This window comes from Aspergillus foveolatus, assembly GCF_047715535.1.
Source record: "Aspergillus foveolatus strain CBS 279.81 unplaced genomic scaffold BDW70scaffold_42, whole genome shotgun sequence".
Taxonomy (NCBI): domain Eukaryota; kingdom Fungi; phylum Ascomycota; class Eurotiomycetes; order Eurotiales; family Aspergillaceae; genus Aspergillus; species Aspergillus foveolatus.
This window is the reverse complement of record NW_027396106.1, coordinates 205,951-223,857: the sequence shown is the minus strand read 5'-3', so window position 1 is coordinate 223,857 and position 17,907 is coordinate 205,951. Positions and strand designations below refer to the sequence as shown.

Here is a 17,907-nt window from a genome sequence, read left to right as displayed (position 1 = left end):
CAACCAGACAGGACATAATAGATTGTCATGTACTAATAGATAGCGCTGTTTTATTCAGATAGGAAATTGTAATATCTGTTTTGTCTGAAGCCTTGCAGTTCTTGTTTATATTTCTGAACATAATTTTTCCATATTTGGCCGCGCAGCTCGGTGGTCCGCGCAGCTCGGTGGTGGATTACGTTATGGTGACAAGATGACTAATCATCGTCCACCGTTGACTCACCTCAACCACACCCAGGGACTTGGTGGAGTTTCTACCCTTTTCAAGCGGATCGCAAATCTCATACGCTATTGTTCTGTCGTAGTATTGTTGTCAGAAAGGTTTAATTGCGAAGAACTCATGGGCGAAAGTTGTAAACATACAATCTCAGCATGCTTTAGCCCTGAAGCCATTTCTATATAATTTTGTATGTAGCTTTGCTATACGCTACTTCTATGGGATCTACCATATTTACCACAAGAGATCCTTCCCATCATATACATTCCTACCGTCAGACCCGTCCCATCCGGGTATACAGATATTCTTAAAACACCCGTTATCCTTGGTCTCGACAACTGCCACGATATCCAACACGGCCTTCGCGCCCTGAGAGAGAGTCAGATCGGCATTCTTCCCACCCATATCACTCTGAATCCACTGTAGGATGTCAGTCGAGACTACAACGTGAATCGGCTCCACCACGGACGCAGAACTCACTCCAGGATTTACAGCAACGACAGTGAAGCCCTCGTCTCGATATGATAGTGCATACTGTACAGTAAGTGCATTTAACGCGGCCTTGCTGATCTTGTAGGCTGGACACGGCGCATGTACGTAATCCTGTGCTGATGTTATGGATCCAAAGCCACTTGAGCTTGAGAGAAGAGAAGACGCCGTGTCAGTAGTACATAGCCACCGGGAAATTCGAAACTAGACTCACATGTTGATGATTTTCTTCACGGCACTGTCTTGCATCAGTGGTATGCACTGCCTAAGCACGTTATGCGCTCCAACTACATTGACCGAGAAGTGGTACTCGAGGCCAGACCTACCACCCCATGTAATGTCAGCTTTGAGAGTTGGCACTAGCGGTTACGAAGGATAATACATACATAAGAGCAACCTTCCCGTGAGTCTCTCCATGAACGCCCGCACAGTTGACCAGAATATCCAAGCTGCGCCCGTTCAGAATTGAGCGTACTTCTTTCACTGACCTAGCGACTTGTTCTTCATCCGTCACGTCCAGGGGAACGAAGACTGCCGACCCGTTTGACTGGGCGATCGCCTCGCTCAACGCCGAAGAGCAGCGTTGAGCTGTGGCGATCACTAAACCGCCGGTTTCCCTAACTCGGCCAGACAATTGCTTCACCAGCTCGAGGCCGAGGCCCCGCGAGCTGCCTGTGACGACGATGGCTGACATGACAGGGGATGGACTTGCTGGATGGATGCAGGTGGCTGTCAAACCGGTCCATTATGGCGCTTAAGGAGACAGACGGGAGCGCAGCCTTTAAGCCGGAACCGGTACCCCGGCTCAGGACACACCGATTTCAACTATTCTTTTTGTTGGATCAGCAGAAGTATTCGTAACGTTCATTCATGCTTACCCACGGATTCGGTGCCGTGCTTACTGCCGCAGGTGATCCGCTCCAGCTCAGGGAAGCCACCGATAGGCTTTTTCTGTTTACCATACGGATCCAGGCACAACAAGTTGCGGAACTCCCGGAATTCTCATTTGACTTGTTCACTACCCGGCTCGTTGGTAATGCACCGCTCATCGGTGCGCATCTCGGCTCTCCGACTCAGGTTGCTCGGATTTCCGACCCAAACGGGCTTAGCTTAGAATCCGTGCCCTAAACGCAGATAGCATCCAACGGCTGCCGTGGATATAGTCGGTCGGTTCTGGTTTTTTTTTATCTTACTGGTATATCTATCAAATACCAGAATGAGAATGCCGGTCCCCTGGAGGATCTTGGGCAGCACAGTCGGGACTGGCGGAGCTTGCACGATCCTTTCTTTCTTCTTTTTCACACGAGATATCGAATTTGTCCCTTTGGAATCGTCCGACCCGATCTTCCATTCTGAGCATTTCAAGCGATATAACCCCTACGGCAACCCTACCATTCACGACCTGCATATCAAGAAAGTTCCTTTATCTCAGGTAGATCCTAAGCTCCGCGCGGACCAAGACAAGCTTCTAGAGCGGTATTGTGGAGGTATCTGGGGTGGTTTAGGTGGGTACAGAACATCCTGCTCCAGCTACTGTGCAATCACCGTATAGGCCAGTCTGACAAGAATATGCCCAACTCATGCCATCACAACAGGTTTCGCTCCACAACGGATCCTCCTCGCACTTCTGCACAAAGAGACGAGTCGAACCGATCCAGCGGCGCCAGGACCGGCACCGCTATGGTATCCCTCAGAGCTGCTAGAATCCGAGTACAAACCGGGAACTGACATTGCGGGCCATTTCGAGGTGATTGAGCGGTCGAAGCAAGGCCATTCAATTTTCATCCGCGGCGGCGATAAAATCCCTAATCGGGGGTTGCGGCCGCTGGACGGGCTCATTGAGCTCACGGCATCCGTCGACCAGCAGCACGGTCTTGTCGAATTTGGATGCAAGACTGTTTTCTTTCAGGGGCTGGGCCCGGCCGCAGGTGGGAAGCTCCCAATGCCTGGGCCCATGGTGTGGCTGCATGAGCAATATGCGAAGGCGCTTTTGGCGTCTGGTGTAAGTTATGTGTGTATGTGAATTCTACTACAGATGGTCTCTGTTTGAAGTGCGTATCCGAGTCAGAACGTTGGGGTAGACATATACCAAATAACAAATCCTGCCCAAAACATGATTAAGCTCGCCCTCTGGCTCGGACAACATGCGTTGCTCCCAATGGTATCAAGTACTCAACCTTAGCCGGAGAAGTCGTGCTGATTACTTACTACCAAGCGCGCAAGAGCCAAACTGCAACCAATTATGCCGGTAGTCGAGCCACTAGAATCAGAATTGACGCTTTGAGATAATCACCATCGCGCGCCGCCGCGGGCTTCCTTGGGTTTAAGCGCTCTCTCTCTCTGTCTCTTGAAGATCCTGCTTCTTATGCAATGACAGGGGAAGGAGGGCAGAATGAAGCTGTATCGACTACATACATGTAGCCTACTAGGAAGCGGATGCCTTTATTAATGCGCCTTTTAATATCTGATCCTGTATTCTTCTCCCCTCTTTTTACCTACTCTTCCCTTTCTCCGGTTATCTATATACACAGCCTGCAACAGAAAATTATATTGAATGTCTTGATATCATACTAATAGTCTGTATAGGGGTTTTATAGTTAGTCATTTAGGTATTCCTCTTGGTCGCAGGAGGAATGTTGATCTCTATATGCGCCGATCGCCGGCGAATCGAGCAGGCTGCCGTATGTTTGATTAGAGAGGAGAGGTCTTCTCCAGTTGATAGTAATTGTAATAATAAACTGCTTAGCGACTCATTTTCTGATCTAACTCGTTGGTAAACGCGCCTGGGTAGACTGACATTAGTATACCAGGATACGCTGGATCATCCAAGCAGATGATAGACATGTCTAGAACATACCGCAACTCGGGCTGATACCCGGCTCTTGATAAAGAATGACCGTTCATGCATAGAACCAGTGCTAATAACGATCAGCTACGCATGGCCCCAGTTATGCCTCTGAGAACAACGAACACCATCCCCTCAAGGGCGCAAGCTGTGTATACCTATTGTTTCTCCTATTGACCACGATGCTGGCTCTCGCCCGTGACTTGCCCTTTAGCCTTACATTGCCTTGCACAACTGCCCTGGCCACTCCAGCCTTCATTGTTCGTCTAGCCCTAAGCCCTGGGCACTCCCATCTACAGCTGGGACGCGAATTAGACTTTTTGCAAATGGACAAGCTGCGTAATATCCGTAGGATAGAGTACTCCCTTACCATATGCGCCAGAATAATACCGAATTATAATAAATTTCAAGAATTTCCGTGCAAACAAATCAAGATATGGAGGCATCGCCGTTCTCTCGCGTTTTAGCTCCGTCTGAATCTCTAAGGTACAGATCGTGGGCCAGTCAGGTCGGTCTGCCATGATTCCCACATTTGGATTTCTTGAACGATGTTATTATCGAGGTTTTCAAGGTCAACATGTAGCAAAGAATAATCTCCCTTATTCCTCACATCATTCGTCTATCGCGAATGAACAGTTTCCACCTGCTAGGCAGGCTGTGAATCACTAATCTTCACCATCTAGTCTCGCGAAGGCTATTGAAATACATCATTGGCTGTTTAGTTAGACTGCCTGATGCCAGCCTCATGGACAACCCCTCCATGAGCGGCTATCACAGCCTGTGGTTGGCGAGTGAAATGGCAAGGCTGTGGACTAAAACTCATCTCCAACGACACAGGTGTGATCACCACCCAGCTTCATCTCATCAACATCCTCGCTGTCTAGTCTATGTGAAAGAAGAAACTGTGTATCTCTGAACTGAGCTGTCGGGTAAGCTTTAATATTTCCAGCCGAAATGCGACCCATAAGCCGGAATGATTTTGCGATCGCGATTACCTGCACTCTTCCTCTTGAAGCTGAGGCTGTTGAAGCCCTTTTCGATGAGACCTATGACCGGCTGGGCAGATAATACGGCAAACAACCCGGTGACGCGAATTCATATATTAATGGGAGAATTCGAAATCATAATGTGGTCTTGTGCTGCATGCCAGGAACAGGAAAAGGGAGAGCTGCGAGTATTGCCTCGAGCTTGCGAGTCAGCTACACGGGCATTGAGCTTGTTCTAATTGTTGGTATCTGTGGAGGGCCTCCATCAACACCAGATGATCGAGAGGTATTTCTAGGCGATGTTGTGGTTGGTGACGCCGTGCTTGACTACACATTTGGCCAACGATACCCCGGTGGTCTTTCACAGAAGACTGGTGTTAAGTATACACTAGGCCGGCCAAGTCAAGAAATTCGAACTCTTCTGGATGGCCTTAGTGGTGATAATGCTCGCAAGGAATTTCAAAACCAGATACAGCAATACGTTCACACACTTCAGCAGGCAAGCAAGAAGTGGCACCATCAACAAATCAATGATGCTCTTTTCAAGGCTTCTTATCTTCACAAGCATTACGGGAATGCTCTTCTATTGGGTGCTGCTGTTTGGAGAATGACTCGCCAGATAAGATTTGTGAGGCCGCACTGGAAAAAAAGATTGTAATGATCTTGGCTGTGACAAGAGCCAAATGATACGTTGTCGAGAGTCTCTTGAAGCAGCCAAAGTGTCCGTACATATTGGAGCAGTCGCCTCCACTGATACAGTGGTGAAATCAGGGTGGAACCGAGATGCCATTGCTAGTACGGAGGAGGTCATTGCATTCGACATGGAGGGAGCAAGAATACGTGATTGATGTTCCGTGTCTTATTATTAAAGGCATATGTGACTGTGCGGACAGTCACAGGAGCAAATCTTGGCAAGCATATGCAGCAGTGACTGGAGTCTCGGGGGCGAAAGCTTTCTTTTAATATTGGGGACCTCGGAACGAAGGGGGCAATTAAACCACCTGCCGGCGAAACCTTGTATATACTAATGTACCATATTGGAATCAAGAACGATGGAAGGAAGCAGAAGAGCTATGGGTGCAATTGATGGAAACCCGGAAACGGGTGCTGGGACCGAAGCACCCTGATACTCTGACCAGCATGGCTGGCCTCGCGTCAACATACCAATCTCAAGGGCGTTGGAAAGAAGCGGAATGGCTAGCGGTGCAGGTAACGGAAGTCCGGAAACAGGTGCTAGGGTCATGGCATCCTGATACTCTGACAAGCATGGCCAATCTTGCATCAACATACTGGAATCAAGGGCGATGGAAAGAGGCGGAAGCGCTGGAGGTGCAAGTGATGGAAACCCGACAACAGGTATTAGGGCCAGAGCATCCTATTACTCTGACAAGCATGGCCAACCTTGCATTAACATACCGAAATCAAGGTCAATTGAAGGAAGCCGAAAGGCTTGGTGTGCAGGTAATGGAGACCAGCAAACAGGTGCTTGGGTCAGACCATCCTGACACTCTGGCTAGCATGGCCAATCTTGCATCAACATACTGGAGTCAAGGAAAATATAAAGAAGCGGAAGCGCTGTTTATACAGGTTTTGGATACCCAGAAACAAGTGCTGGGATTAGAGCACCTTGACACTCTGGCCAGCATGGCCGACCTCGCATCAACCTGCCAAAATCAAGGCCAATGGAAGGCAGCAGAACAGCTGTTCATACAGGTGATGGAAAGCCAGAAACGTGTGCTGGGCGCGGAGCATACGAACACTTTGACTACTATGGCAAACCTCGCATCTGTGCTGTTAAGACAAGGTCAATGGCAGCAGGCTGAGAACTACACCTACGAGTGGTTGAGACAAGAAAAAATGGTCTGGGTGAGGTAGACCCTTCTACGCTAACTAGCATGGTGGACTTAGCTTCCATATACAGACATCAAGGACGCCTTGGCGCTAAGGAGCTTAATCGGCAAATAGAGGATGCTCGTAAATGGCGACTGGAGCAGGACTCGGACACAGATTCGGAAACGTCTATCATTCCATCTATCATGTCGGAAGCCTATTCTCATGATAGCACGACCTCCTCGGGGTCACTCGACGAGACCCAACGTGTTGCCCCCGAAAGAATCGCACGAGTTATATTTGAGGAAATGGAGCTTCAAGTTTATTACAGAAAAGCCATTGAAAATTTTGGGAGAGCGCATTTTACAAGAAACCATGACCATTTTCTAAGGAGGCTTTTCAAGGATCTCAGATCTCAGATTGGAAGCCAAAAATCCTCACCATATACGGGCACTTCGCTTTGTCAATCGGCTTCCGCGTAATAGAGTGACTGAGTTAATATGCGAGCTCTGTGATCCAAACCCAGATCTCCAGGAGCTCCGAACCACTCAGCTATTACTCACGCAGGAGGAAGACGTCAGTTCATTCTGAATCGACATTTAAGATCACTAGCCTACAAGCTAGACAACACCGCAATTTCCGAATTGCAGGACCCAGGCATGACGGTGACGAAGGGGGTGGTCATGCCGGACTTCGAGACAGAAAAGGATCATAAGCATCATGGAGATGACAGAAAGCACAGAGAGCACAGAGAGCACAGAGAGCACAGAGAGCACAGAGAGCACAGAGAGCACAGAGAGCACAGAGAGCACAGAGAGCACAGAGAGGACGAGGAAGATGAGGAAGATGTAGACCAGACTCGGATGCTCCAGCAGTTGGATTCCGTAATGGAATATCTCACGGGTGGAAAGCCTTTCCAGTCTTCTAAGGACAGTGTCCGACATCTTACTCACACTCCCAACACGATGAAGGAAGCTATTGAATCACAAGATATTGGCAACATACGAAGGTTGTTAAGGGATCTGATCTGGCGGTAATGAACGAATACGCCTGGATAGAGGAACTTTACAAACTAGGGTACTCTGTTGACAATATTGCAGAGCTTCTGATTGAAAACGCCAAAGACTCTCCCTGGATTTATTTAGAGGCAAAGTCTTACGACGAGGCTGAGCTACAACATGGGTTGCACCTTAGAGATTGTGCTCATCAATTCTCTTTCAATAGACGGCTCTCCCAGGGCCAATCCTTGACTACAGAGACAGTGAGCCGGACAGAGATCGTGCAAGAGATTCAAGAACTCTGTGGCCTTGCTGGAATTACTCCTGGTTCACCAGAACTCCGGAGTCGCACTGGTTCCGTCAAATTTGAAGAACAAAACTCGGTTGCTATTATCTCCTACGCCATAAATGGGAATGAACATGATCTGGATGGAAACTCTATTGTTTTCAGGCTGTACCGCATCATTGATCGCCTTTCCTCTGCTGCTGGTCGAGTTCAATCGGCAGGTCTCTGCTGCGACTGCTTCACCATCATACGATTTCCGGACGACCAGCCCAATCCGGAGCTGTCACTAGTTAACCAGGTTGAAATGTGCTGTATGGAATTTGAGCTCACCGTACAGATGAAAACTGAGTTACAGCACCTTCTGGGCGTCGAATGCATTAAAATGCAGACGTCGCCGGTATACGAGCAGTCACAGAGTGGATCCTCGAACTTCTTACACCAACAGCAAGACATATCCCTGTGGACACGGTCGACTGTGTTCTCAACTATTGTTGCCTAGCGATCCAAGTCCTCTCTTTAGGTTTTTCATCGTATTTTCAAGCGCATATGGGGCCCATACAGTTCTTCTTCTTGGATACTCTGCAAACAAATTATGTGCTTTCAGGAAACGAGGTGTCTCCCGGTCGATACCCTGAGATCATAGCAAGCTTGACCAATCTCACCTGTATGAGCGAAATGATTCAAACTCCAGTTCTCACGTTCAGGTTTCGTTCCGCAGAGACAAAAGATTGTCTCGTAAAGACTGGGCCAAGACATGATCTTTTCGCAAGTATTGAGGACATTCTCGATACCTGGGGCCCGGGACAGGTCATTGCCCGACGCTTGGACAACCTGCCGTATGCGATCAGGTTAGGGGGTGGTTTCATTACTTACGACGGTCGAAAATGCCACTGGAGCCGAGATGTACTGCCGAACACTGGTCTCCTATCAAGTGGGAGCGGTGTCACAAAGTAGTGATAGGAGCAGTGGTTACAGTCAATGGGCTCTGCACGATTGACGAGAAACAATATTGGGCCAAGTCATCCACGGTTCTTGAGCTCCTGGGTACATATCCAACATGGTGGGAGCTTAACCAGAGACAGTCTGGGTTTCAGGCTGGCAACTATGTCCTATATCAGATCAACGGTGTTTGGTGCAAAATGCATGGCAGAACTCTAAAACAGTCCAAGCTTGAGCAAGACGATGAAATGCTGATCCCTTTCTTGGATGATCTCTGGGGCCTTCAGGTTAGCTTTTGCACGAGTGTCGCACGCCGTGTCGCCCTCCGAGAGATGGTGGCTGATTTGCTGCCAACCTTTGCTACCGCTACCTACACTAATGAGCAGCAAAAACTATGGGAAGATCTCAAGATGAATTACAACATTGTGGATTCATTCAAGGAAGGAAATCTTAAAGACTGGTTCAGGTTGCTCACTCCTCAACTGTACCAGTATACCTTGGGCATTATGCGTAAGATATTCAATGTCCTTCAACACACGGGAATTGATAGGGAAGGAAGGTATCTTTTGGTTTCATGGCCTCATGAACATGATCACCTACGTTTGTTGCAAGATACCATGTGAAAAGCAGAGCTCTTGGGCGCGAATACTCGCTGACTCTGATGATTGTGCCACATTCGCGTACATCTCGTCGAAGTGTCTGGAAACCGAAACGATAAAGTGCAGTGGGCCGCTTCGGAACTGGACAAACACGACTCTGCTTCTCGAAACAGCAGTCATATATCATCATTTGGAAGATCCAAGCTTCGAATTGGAGAATGACGAGATATTTTTCTTCAAGAAACTGGTCTCATTACTCTATGTAAGAATGCATAGGCGAAACGAAACTAGCGCAGCGAGTCTTCTCACTTCGTCCACGTCGATTGCGTCGATACCCTGGAGTTTGCAGCAAAGATCATTTATGAGAGAAAAACAAAGAAGGAAGAGGAGATTACGGGACAAACAGGCAACTTACGGCATTGGTGAGACAGTGGTTGTATTAGCAGCTAAGGGCTTGCTCTAGGAGATTCAAACAGGCTACGACGGCATACGCGCCAATCGCAATGAGCTTCACTTCCTCCCTGTTTTCATGAGTCAAGTTGACCAGTCGAAGTACCTTCTCGTCAGGATACCATATGACCTTGTCATTGGGGAAGTGTCCACCGTGTTTGGAGTTGCCTTAGCCCCAGTCGTCGCGTAGTTCAGCGGCCCGGCCAAGAACTGGCAGTGGATGTCTTGGGAGATGTATAGGCAATTTAGTTGCTAGCCTCTACAATTGTCTCAGCCCAATTGTATGATCTTTTAGGTAGAAATTTTAGAAATTTCCACCTTTAGCTAGTAATATCCACAGCAGAATCTATGTGTAATTGTGTAGGTATACCCCACCGGAGCGGACTATCTTAGAACTCCGGAGGGGTTCTCTTGAGGTCGCAGACAGCTACGAGAGTCGACCTCCAGATCATCAGCATTTGCCATTCATAAACAGACCATTCATAAACCCAAAATGGTCTACACTATCGTCGTCCGTGCGTAATTGCTCCTCCCTTTTCTTCCAAGCTAACTTATCCGCTCACTACAGACATGAGGGCCAAGCCCGACCAGGAGAGCATCTCCAAGCTATCCGCCAAGCTCCAGGAAGCCTCCGCCGTCTACTCTAAGGACAAGGAGACCCTTTCCTGGCACGTCATGCAATCGGTCCACGACCCGCAGGACTTCTGTATCGTTGAGCGGTACGTCAACGAAGGCTCCCAGACCTACCACTTGAACAACCCCTACTGGAAGACTTTCGATCCCTACGTCATTCCGTTGTTGGAGAAGCCTATGGATCTTAGACGCTTTGAAGAGCTGGAGGAGAAAAAGGAGTGAATTGAGAAATATTGCTCTTGCATTGGTTTCTAGGTCTGGGACCTACTTTTACGGGAATTCAATGGCGGTGAGCTCTGACACCCTGCGTCCACATATACTCTGCATGTGCTAATATGCCTCCTCTTGGCATCGTGCTAGGTTGGATACACCCGTTACTAGATCAGATAGACTTTCAATCGCATCATCTCTTTGGCTTGAATATCTCAACAGCACACAGGGCGACGGCGCTCAAACATTGCAGCGCAGCCATGTAGGCCCGTATAGGCGCTTGAGCCGGCGAAGGGCCAAACATGGAGGCCTCTTTGGAGGACTCTAGCCTGCTCAGCTCGGGGCTTCAAGGTAGTAAGGGATTCGCTGCAGCGAACTAAAGGCATGGATGCGGGATTCGGGCCACCTATTTCTACAGTGATGGGCGAGCTGGTACATTATTGATCGCCGGAGAGAGGCCAAGTTACGAAATACAGAAGACTAAAACGTGGTATATAAATAGAAAATGGAGAAGAGCGAAACAGACTTTCTGTCCACAAGGCTGTTGGACTATTTGGAGGTATAGACCAGGAATCAGTGCTTGGGCCCTCTCCTACTAGTCGAATCCCCCTTGTCAAATGCATGGATTCCCCATTCCTATAATAGATATCAGCATTAATGTAAACCAAACTGCGCTCCTGAAGCTTTAGCCTCTTTTCCCTCCCCCTCCCCCCCAACTCCCTTCTGCTCTCTTGATGTTACATACGACCACTGGGTGTGAAGGATTGGGTTTCCCCCAAGGGAAGCTCTGAGTCAGCGAGTCTTTGTAGAAGGCCTTAAATTTCCGTTCAAACTGTCCTTTACAATACTATGCGAGCCAATACCGCCGAGGATATAGCTGTAATCATCAGAGGCAGACCTTATAGCTGGTGGTGTATCATGGATTTCGTCCATGCCATGAACGGCAGCTTTCTGATCGGCAGTGCACAGACCCACCCAGTCATATATTCTTCGGCGGTGATTCAGCTCACGAACGGACCTTAGTGTGCTGCACTGTTTGAAGTTACATACGTCAAATCATCTGGTGGTTGGGCTAGGTGGCCGGTGGACTTGGGGAACCGACTTAGGGAGGGGAAGTCTGAGCCTCGCTCGCGGCCAGCGGGCTTAGTGAGTGCAAAGAAGTAGCGTTTTCGACATGCAGCTATTGACGGATTGTGCTATTGGATTTAATACACAAGAATTCCAAGCAATAATAGCTAAACGACACTAAGGCGATTAAAAACGAAAAGCAGCTCTTGACAAACAGTAACAAATGCTGCGCATCACATCAATCATCAGAATCAGAATCATCATCTCCATGCCCAGCGGTGCCGGAGAATCCACTTGGAGTGCCCCTGGGGGAACCTTTAGAAGAATGCTTGCTTGGAGTCACTGGAGGTGGCTGAAGATTATACTCATTTCTCATTCCCATCCCCATCCCAAACTCCTGGCCGTATCCCATTTGCGGAGAAGGCTTAAAAGTAGGATCATGGCCGTGCGGTACGAAAGGCTGGCTGCGTAAACCGTCCGCTGTATAGCCATACTGAGAAAATTGAGCTTGAGATTGACGGGATCCAGGATTATGAACTTGGAGGCCATCATAATGCCCCTGTGGGGATGGACTCGACTGACCGGGAAAGAGGCCCTGGTTGCTTGGAGGTATAACCCCCTGGCCTGGAGTAAACTGGCTGCCAGGCTCTTGAGGCGACTTATGGGTGACCGAGTCAATGCGATAACCATGCAAAAGGGCCTGCTCTCCCGGAGTCTTGCGTTTGATTTCATAGAGGTACTGGTCAAAGCCCACCCCGGCGTCTGCCACAATCTTGAAGTGTCTTGCTGAAATGTCGTAAGACGACGTGTTGTATGGCGACGTGTTGATCGAGGGCTGGGACTTTGAGTCCGGGTGCTCTTTCTCGTAGCGGGCGAGCGCTGACGCTACGAGAAACGCGTTCCTGATTTGCCTTCCATTCCACCTTCCTTTACCTTGTTGATTTGATTTGTAGTGTTCAAGAGCGAAGTTCTTTATACCATCGACGTCAATCGTCAGAGCCGGTTTGCCAGTTGTGGCGGCTCTCTCTTCCTCGATGGCTCTCAAGCGGTCGAGATTCAACTTCCAGATTTTCCTGGTCTCGCGTTTCCCAAGGTCAGGGTAGTAGAGGCTAATGTGGATGCGGGACCTGAAGGCCTCGTCGATAGTGCCTACGCGGTTGGTGGTGAGAAAGAGGATGCCCGTGTAATATTCCAGGACCCGTAGGAAGACTGTGAAAGAGCTGATCGTTAGTGATGATTCTGCACCAAGTGAAGGAAAAACCCACTGGAAACAAGAGCATTTCTCTCGAGATCCGTCGCTTTTCTCTCGGAGAGAAAGACATCTGCCTCGTCCAGCAGAAGGATGCAGCCCCAAAGCTGAGCAAGGCGAAAAACGTCTTTCAATTTGCTCTCAACGTTCGATGGCGATAGTCCGAGGTCCCCGTAGGTTATTGGAAGTAGCGGCTTCTTCCATTGATGGGCAATGGTTTCTGCTGTCGAGGTCTTGCCAACGCCCGGGACGCCGTGGAGGAGGATAACCAGGCCTCGTCCTTTGTTATGGACAATGTCCTGGTTGACACTGTATCGACCGGAATCTTGTATCTGCTTGCGCATATAATGGGAATGCACGAGGGACTGAAGCAAGCTCATATGGTCCGGATTGATCACCAAGTTTTCAAATGTGCCGCTTGTAGAGTCCTTCACGCTTGAGAGGTTTCGAGTCTCCACGGCCACAAACCGTCGCTCTTGGAGGACATAGGCGAAAAGCCGACGTGGCAATAGCACGATGTCATCGTCGTTGAGTTGATATTCCTTCTCCCTGCCCTTGATACCGTGTGAAAGGAAAGAGTCCACTCGCACGCAATAGTCAATCTTCTCTTTGCGGTTCACCCAGTCGTCCACCCAGTAGGCATTTTGGATGTTCGAGGAGACAGCTTTTTGGTCCTTAAACCTCCAGTAGAAAACATGATGCAAATTATACGGGTAGCCTCTGTCCCAATCCTTTGTACTGGGATATTTTGAATCAAACTTCCAGTTGAAATGGAGTTTCATCGCCTCGCCAGCGTCGAGAATAACATCGCTGGCAATGTACTGCAACGAGCTATGGGACTCGGGAGTCAGAGCCCATCCGGCATGCAAGAGGAACTTGGCTTCGATGCACTCTCTGCACTTCTGGCCCGACTCCTTGTATACCTGTAGGAGGGCTTTGTGGTCCTCTGCAAACCGAAGCGGGTAGACCGTCAGGTTGACAATGTCTTGTTCCCCTTTGAAATAACTGATAGTGAACGTAGTCGGAATGCAGACATAGGCTTCGCCATTATGGTCAATGCGGTAACATTTCAGTTCAAAATTATCGCCAACTGCTCGTTTCCGATACAGCTTCCATAGCTTCTGGTCACCGTTCTCGCTAACAACTGCTTTGGGGTTCGATTGGAAAGAGAAAGTTGCAGCCGGGTTGTAGATATACTCGCCAACCCTAAACAGATGCCACAAATCGCGGAAACATGTTTTTCTGTGCCTGCTTGAGGTCTCAGGCTTACTAGAGCTGTCAAACAGATTTGCGAACGGCAGTATTTCCCGCTCCAGGAACTGAATCAGGTATCGAAAATCATCAGCAAGGGTTATCCGGTCAGCGCGTGCCTTTTCGGAGGCAGTCATTGCAGTCTGCGTAGGCACCACGCTCGAGGCAAATATGCTCAAAACATCCTCTTCCATCGTTTTCTCGAGTTCAGCTTCCATCTTGGCCAGCTTCTTCTTGAAGTCGTCGATATGATAGATCAATGGTGCAAACGGTCGCCTAAAGACTAGGGGGACTGTGATATCATCGTCTGAGCCCAAGATATCCACAAGCTCGCGGGCCAGTGGCATGGACGAAATGCGGACAGATTGAAGGTACGCATCTGATCGAAAGACATTACGCTCTCGCATTGTTGCCATAAGCTGCTGGGCTTCCTCGGCGCTGACAAGTCGCACCTTTGCGCAGAAGAGGTCATCTTTCTTGTATTCATCTTCCAACGACGGCGGTGCCATGAGGAGTTCAATGAGGGCTGCATCCTTCTGGTCCGGGAAGCGGTTTGCAAAGTTAATCCAGTTCAACTTGCGTATTTCTCGCACGACAGGGAGCTGTTCTGGTTCAGGCCCTGCGTCGTCGTCTGAAGGACTTTTTGCCGCATTCTCGAGTTCGCTTTCAGGGTTGTCGCCGCTGATTACGTGCTTGCTCACCGATTCTTTGCTCTGTAGCTCGATATTCAGCAGCCGGGACTCCAACTCACTGAGTCGCTTCTCAAGTGTCCGAGTGTAGTCAGACTGGTCTTTGGGGCCCGGGTTATCCTGTGCCGGACTCTCGACACTGGCAACGGCAACACTGTCGGCGTGTCCCTGGGTGGGCTCCGTGGTAGCCATAGCGCTCTGTTGGGGGAAGGAGCTGTCAGTGTTGTTGTTGTAGAATCGAGGAAAGAGTACCTATTGACATGTTACAATGAACTTCGAAAGGCCCGTTGGCCGGGGCACAGAATTATATTCGAGAACTGAAAAAGCCGCTGATCCCAGCACAGCCGCCGGTTCATGTCCAGCCAATTCCCCTCCATCGTCGACATCACAATTCCAGTAAGCCCTGTCCTCCCAATATAGTTACAAGGATTATAGCAACCAGACTAGTTGCAAAAATAGGATCAACTAGCCCCCACGGGCCCTGAAACCCCGTATTATGTTGGGCGTATGCATGTGACAAACCTCGCGTGTAGCTTATAGCAAACATGCACAGTGCACATCTGGGGGCTCTTTTTAAGCCAATGGCCCATAACATCTGGATATGGCATACATATTGGGGGCCACACAGACCTAATAGGTGCCACACAGACGATTCTGGGCGATGTCGATTGACAAGTAGGGTTGGGAGCCTCACCCCCTTCCCCCTATCCGGCTCACGGGCTCGAGCCGTGCGGTTCGCCAACACCCAGCCTTGCTCTCTATAGCCGCATCCTACGTGTCTCCAATTAGAGTCAGCTGCTACTTTTAACTAAAATCTGACTTCTCATAGCCTTCTGGCTCCAGACTATTCGAGTACGGACCGGCCGCAGGGGGCAGCCGGATGGCGCTGGCAAGCTTATATTTCTGTTTGGGCCTGTCGACCAGATCTACTGTGGCTTCTTCTACATAACCTGGGCAATTCGAAAATTACCAAGATGCTCGACCGTTGGCGGAAGCTAGATCCGCGAAACGGTCTTCGAGAGCAGAAGGAAATTGCTGCGGACTTTACCCTAAAAAGTGGAAAGGAATTTCACCAAGCCTTGACAGCTCCTGCAAAGTATGATCAAGGATTAGAGAAGATTGTGCCGCTGCCAGATGTTAGGTTTGGCTCTTGATCATAAGAAGTATGATTGCTGCTAACACCCTTTCAAAGAGATCTTCAGGAAGCGCTGGAAGTGTACAATGCAACAGCCGAGGAGGCGTTGCGCTTTAGTGTCAACACTTGTACCTTTGACGATGTCCTTTCAGAGCTCAAAGCTGCTGTTAGGGTCTATGAGCAGAAAGCGACTGGGCCGGCAAATGTACTCCGCAAATTCGCACGCGCGGCAGGAGACTACTCCGTCGAGATAGCCCCTTGGTGCGATTTGGTGCCCGCCGACAACGGGCTCAACGTGCTAAGTGCTGGTCTGCGGATGATCTTCAGTGTAAGTGCTCTTATCATACCCTTTGCAGAGACCTAACGTCTCCATGTATAGATCGCAAAGAGAAATGCGGACAACCGCGAGAAGATCTTGCAAGCGTTTCATGACATCCCAGCGCTTGTTGACAGAACTTCAAGGCAGCAGAAGCAGTTTGCCTTCTCCAAGGATGTAAGACAGAGCGCAATCACATTCTACGAGACAGTGGTGCGCGCTCTAGCAGAATTGATTGTCCAGTTGAATGGCAGCATCAACTCGGATACCCAGTCCTGGGACCGCGTCAGCAGACTGAGAGAACGGCTCTTCGGCTCCAGCCTGAGAGGAAAGAATATTGATACAATCCTGAGGACGGTCTCGACCCAGGTCGCGAAGTTCGAGGAATGCCTTAAGCTGGTTCGCGACGAGATTACACTGGACACGCATGACACCACTGTCGGGATTGCAAAGGAGATGCACGACATCAAGGAGCAGCTCCAACAAGTCCAAAGTGACATGAAAAGTCTCAAGGAGAATGCTGAGAAGAGCAAAAACGATGGTCCCGACCCCATACTGCAACGACAGGTTTTCACCGAGGCAATAGACTTGGGCCGGAAATACGGTAACATGAGTCGCAAGGACCAGCTCAGCCTGGATATCATGAATTTTATGCTCGACTTTCTGGTTTCCAATTATTCTGGTAAGCCTACCAACACTCCCCGGTTTTGCTCTATTGACTGGGGACGATTCTTCCAACAGGACACCCACCGAAGAATCACTCGCCAACCCAATATCAACAACACTGGCTGTCTGAAACGGAACTGATGCAGAGCCTGGGGGTCTATTTTCGTCAGCACTTGGAGGATCTTGACACCGTGCTCAAGGAACAGCATCAATTCGACGACGCAGCACAGAGCCATGCTAGGCAACTTCTCCAGTCCCCTAGATTTTCGCACTGGTTCTCTTCCCGGTCCTCGGACGTGCTCTGGGTAAACGGAAATTGTGAATGCGTTGGGCCTGGACGACTCTCTGCCCTTTCTCTTCTGTGTGCATTGTTCGTTCTCAGCGTCCACCAGAATACCAACGCCATTGTTCTCCACCATTTCTGCGGTCTCCATGAAATCGGTGGCGAAGGCGCTGTCCCTGGACCCAACGGCCTGATTAGGAGTCTAATCTTCCAGCTCCTCTTTTGCAGCCGGCATAAGTTCAATCTGGATTTCATCTGCACCCAAGAGTCCGCAGATGAGATCCTGTCACAATCCCTTCATAGGCTCTGCCACACTTTCCGCCGACTAATCGAGCAACTCCCGAAAAAACAGACAGTCATCTGTATTATCGACGGTATAACGGGATTTGAATATGGCCCGTGGTTGAATGACCTCTGGGACGTGATGGACATCCTGGACAAGATTGTTAAGGATCCTGCGTTGAATCCATATTTCAAGTTACTGGTTACCACACCTTTTGCGGACGGAGTTGTGGATCGGACTGTCATGGAACATCAGAGGCTTGTCTTGCCGTCCGACTCGTCTTCTGGGGGATTCGCTGAGATGTCGGATCGCTTGGTGTGGGATGAAATCGGTCAAGCGACTCGGTTGGAGGAGTATCGACGGGCAGTGCGGCTGAATGAGGAGGAGGAGGATGAGGATGATTCGGATGATTCGGATGGGTTCAGCGAGTAGGCATGGCCTGGGAATTGAAGGATATGTCAACGTAGGTTTGTCCTGGAAAGGCC

The 17,907-nt window shown here is 49.4% G+C and overlaps 8 protein-coding genes across 8 annotated transcripts; 6 read left to right on the top strand and 2 right to left on the bottom strand.

Annotated features, from left to right (window-relative positions):
• Positions 1–451: 451 nt before the first annotated feature.
• On the bottom strand, positions 452–1,400 carry BDW70DRAFT_151910 (uncharacterized protein; the record flags this gene model as incomplete). Its single annotated transcript, XM_073739361.1, has 4 exons — positions 452–637; positions 698–854; positions 921–1,028; positions 1,093–1,400. The coding sequence occupies 4 exons, from the start codon at positions 1,398–1,400 to the stop codon at positions 452–454; spliced, it is 759 nt and encodes a 252-aa protein (XP_073594001.1).
• A 522-nt stretch (positions 1,401–1,922) lies between these two features.
• BDW70DRAFT_161967 (uncharacterized protein) lies at positions 1,923–2,729 on the top strand (the record flags this gene model as incomplete). Its single annotated transcript, XM_073741064.1, has 2 exons — positions 1,923–2,211; positions 2,302–2,729. The coding sequence occupies 2 exons, from the start codon at positions 1,923–1,925 to the stop codon at positions 2,727–2,729; spliced, it is 717 nt and encodes a 238-aa protein (XP_073594000.1).
• Positions 2,730–5,677: 2,948 nt separating this feature from the next.
• Positions 5,678–6,412, top strand: BDW70DRAFT_161966 (Tetratricopeptide repeat-domain-containing protein; the record flags this gene model as incomplete). Its single annotated transcript, XM_073741063.1, has 1 exon — positions 5,678–6,412. The coding sequence occupies one exon, from the start codon at positions 5,678–5,680 to the stop codon at positions 6,410–6,412; it is 735 nt and encodes a 244-aa protein (XP_073593999.1).
• A 991-nt stretch (positions 6,413–7,403) lies between these two features.
• BDW70DRAFT_161965 (uncharacterized protein) lies at positions 7,404–8,150 on the top strand (the record flags this gene model as incomplete). Its single annotated transcript, XM_073741062.1, has 1 exon — positions 7,404–8,150. The coding sequence occupies one exon, from the start codon at positions 7,404–7,406 to the stop codon at positions 8,148–8,150; it is 747 nt and encodes a 248-aa protein (XP_073593998.1).
• Positions 8,151–8,866: 716 nt separating this feature from the next.
• BDW70DRAFT_86953 (uncharacterized protein) lies at positions 8,867–9,915 on the top strand. The gene has a single exon (XM_073745065.1). It carries the CDS (start codon positions 9,113–9,115, stop codon positions 9,650–9,652), a length of 540 nt encoding a protein of 179 aa, XP_073593997.1. The 5' UTR covers positions 8,867–9,112; the 3' UTR covers positions 9,653–9,915.
• Positions 9,916–10,081: 166 nt separating this feature from the next.
• Positions 10,082–11,114, top strand: BDW70DRAFT_140411 (putative quinol monooxygenase). Its single transcript, XM_073737604.1, has 3 exons — positions 10,082–10,154; positions 10,208–10,561; positions 10,633–11,114. Exons 1-2 carry the CDS (start codon positions 10,133–10,135, stop codon positions 10,492–10,494), a joined length of 309 nt encoding a protein of 102 aa, XP_073593996.1. The 5' UTR covers positions 10,082–10,132; the 3' UTR covers positions 10,495–10,561; positions 10,633–11,114.
• Positions 11,115–11,788: 674 nt separating this feature from the next.
• BDW70DRAFT_169688 (ATP-binding protein) lies at positions 11,789–14,931 on the bottom strand (the record flags this gene model as incomplete). The annotated part of the gene is made up of 2 exons (XM_073742752.1): positions 11,789–12,759; positions 12,816–14,931. 2 exons carry the CDS (start codon positions 14,929–14,931, stop codon positions 11,789–11,791), a joined length of 3,087 nt encoding a protein of 1,028 aa, XP_073593995.1.
• A 782-nt stretch (positions 14,932–15,713) lies between these two features.
• BDW70DRAFT_161962 (uncharacterized protein) lies at positions 15,714–17,854 on the top strand (the record flags this gene model as incomplete). The annotated part of the gene is made up of 4 exons (XM_073741061.1): positions 15,714–15,880; positions 15,932–16,202; positions 16,254–16,872; positions 16,932–17,854. 4 exons carry the CDS (start codon positions 15,714–15,716, stop codon positions 17,852–17,854), a joined length of 1,980 nt encoding a protein of 659 aa, XP_073593994.1.
• Positions 17,855–17,907: the final 53 nt, after the last annotated feature.

Bases quoted from the DNA above. Each gene is read 5' to 3' on its own strand.
- BDW70DRAFT_86953 (XM_073745065.1), top strand. From the start codon at position 9,113: ATGTCCTTCAACACACGGGAATTGATAGGGAAGGAAGGTATCTTTTGG.
- BDW70DRAFT_140411 (XM_073737604.1), top strand. From the start codon at position 10,133: ATGGTCTACACTATCGTCGTCC. The intron at 10,155-10,207 runs GTGCGTAATTGC...CGCTCACTACAG, and splicing joins GGTCTACACTATCGTCGTCC to ACATGAGGGCCAAGCCCGAC.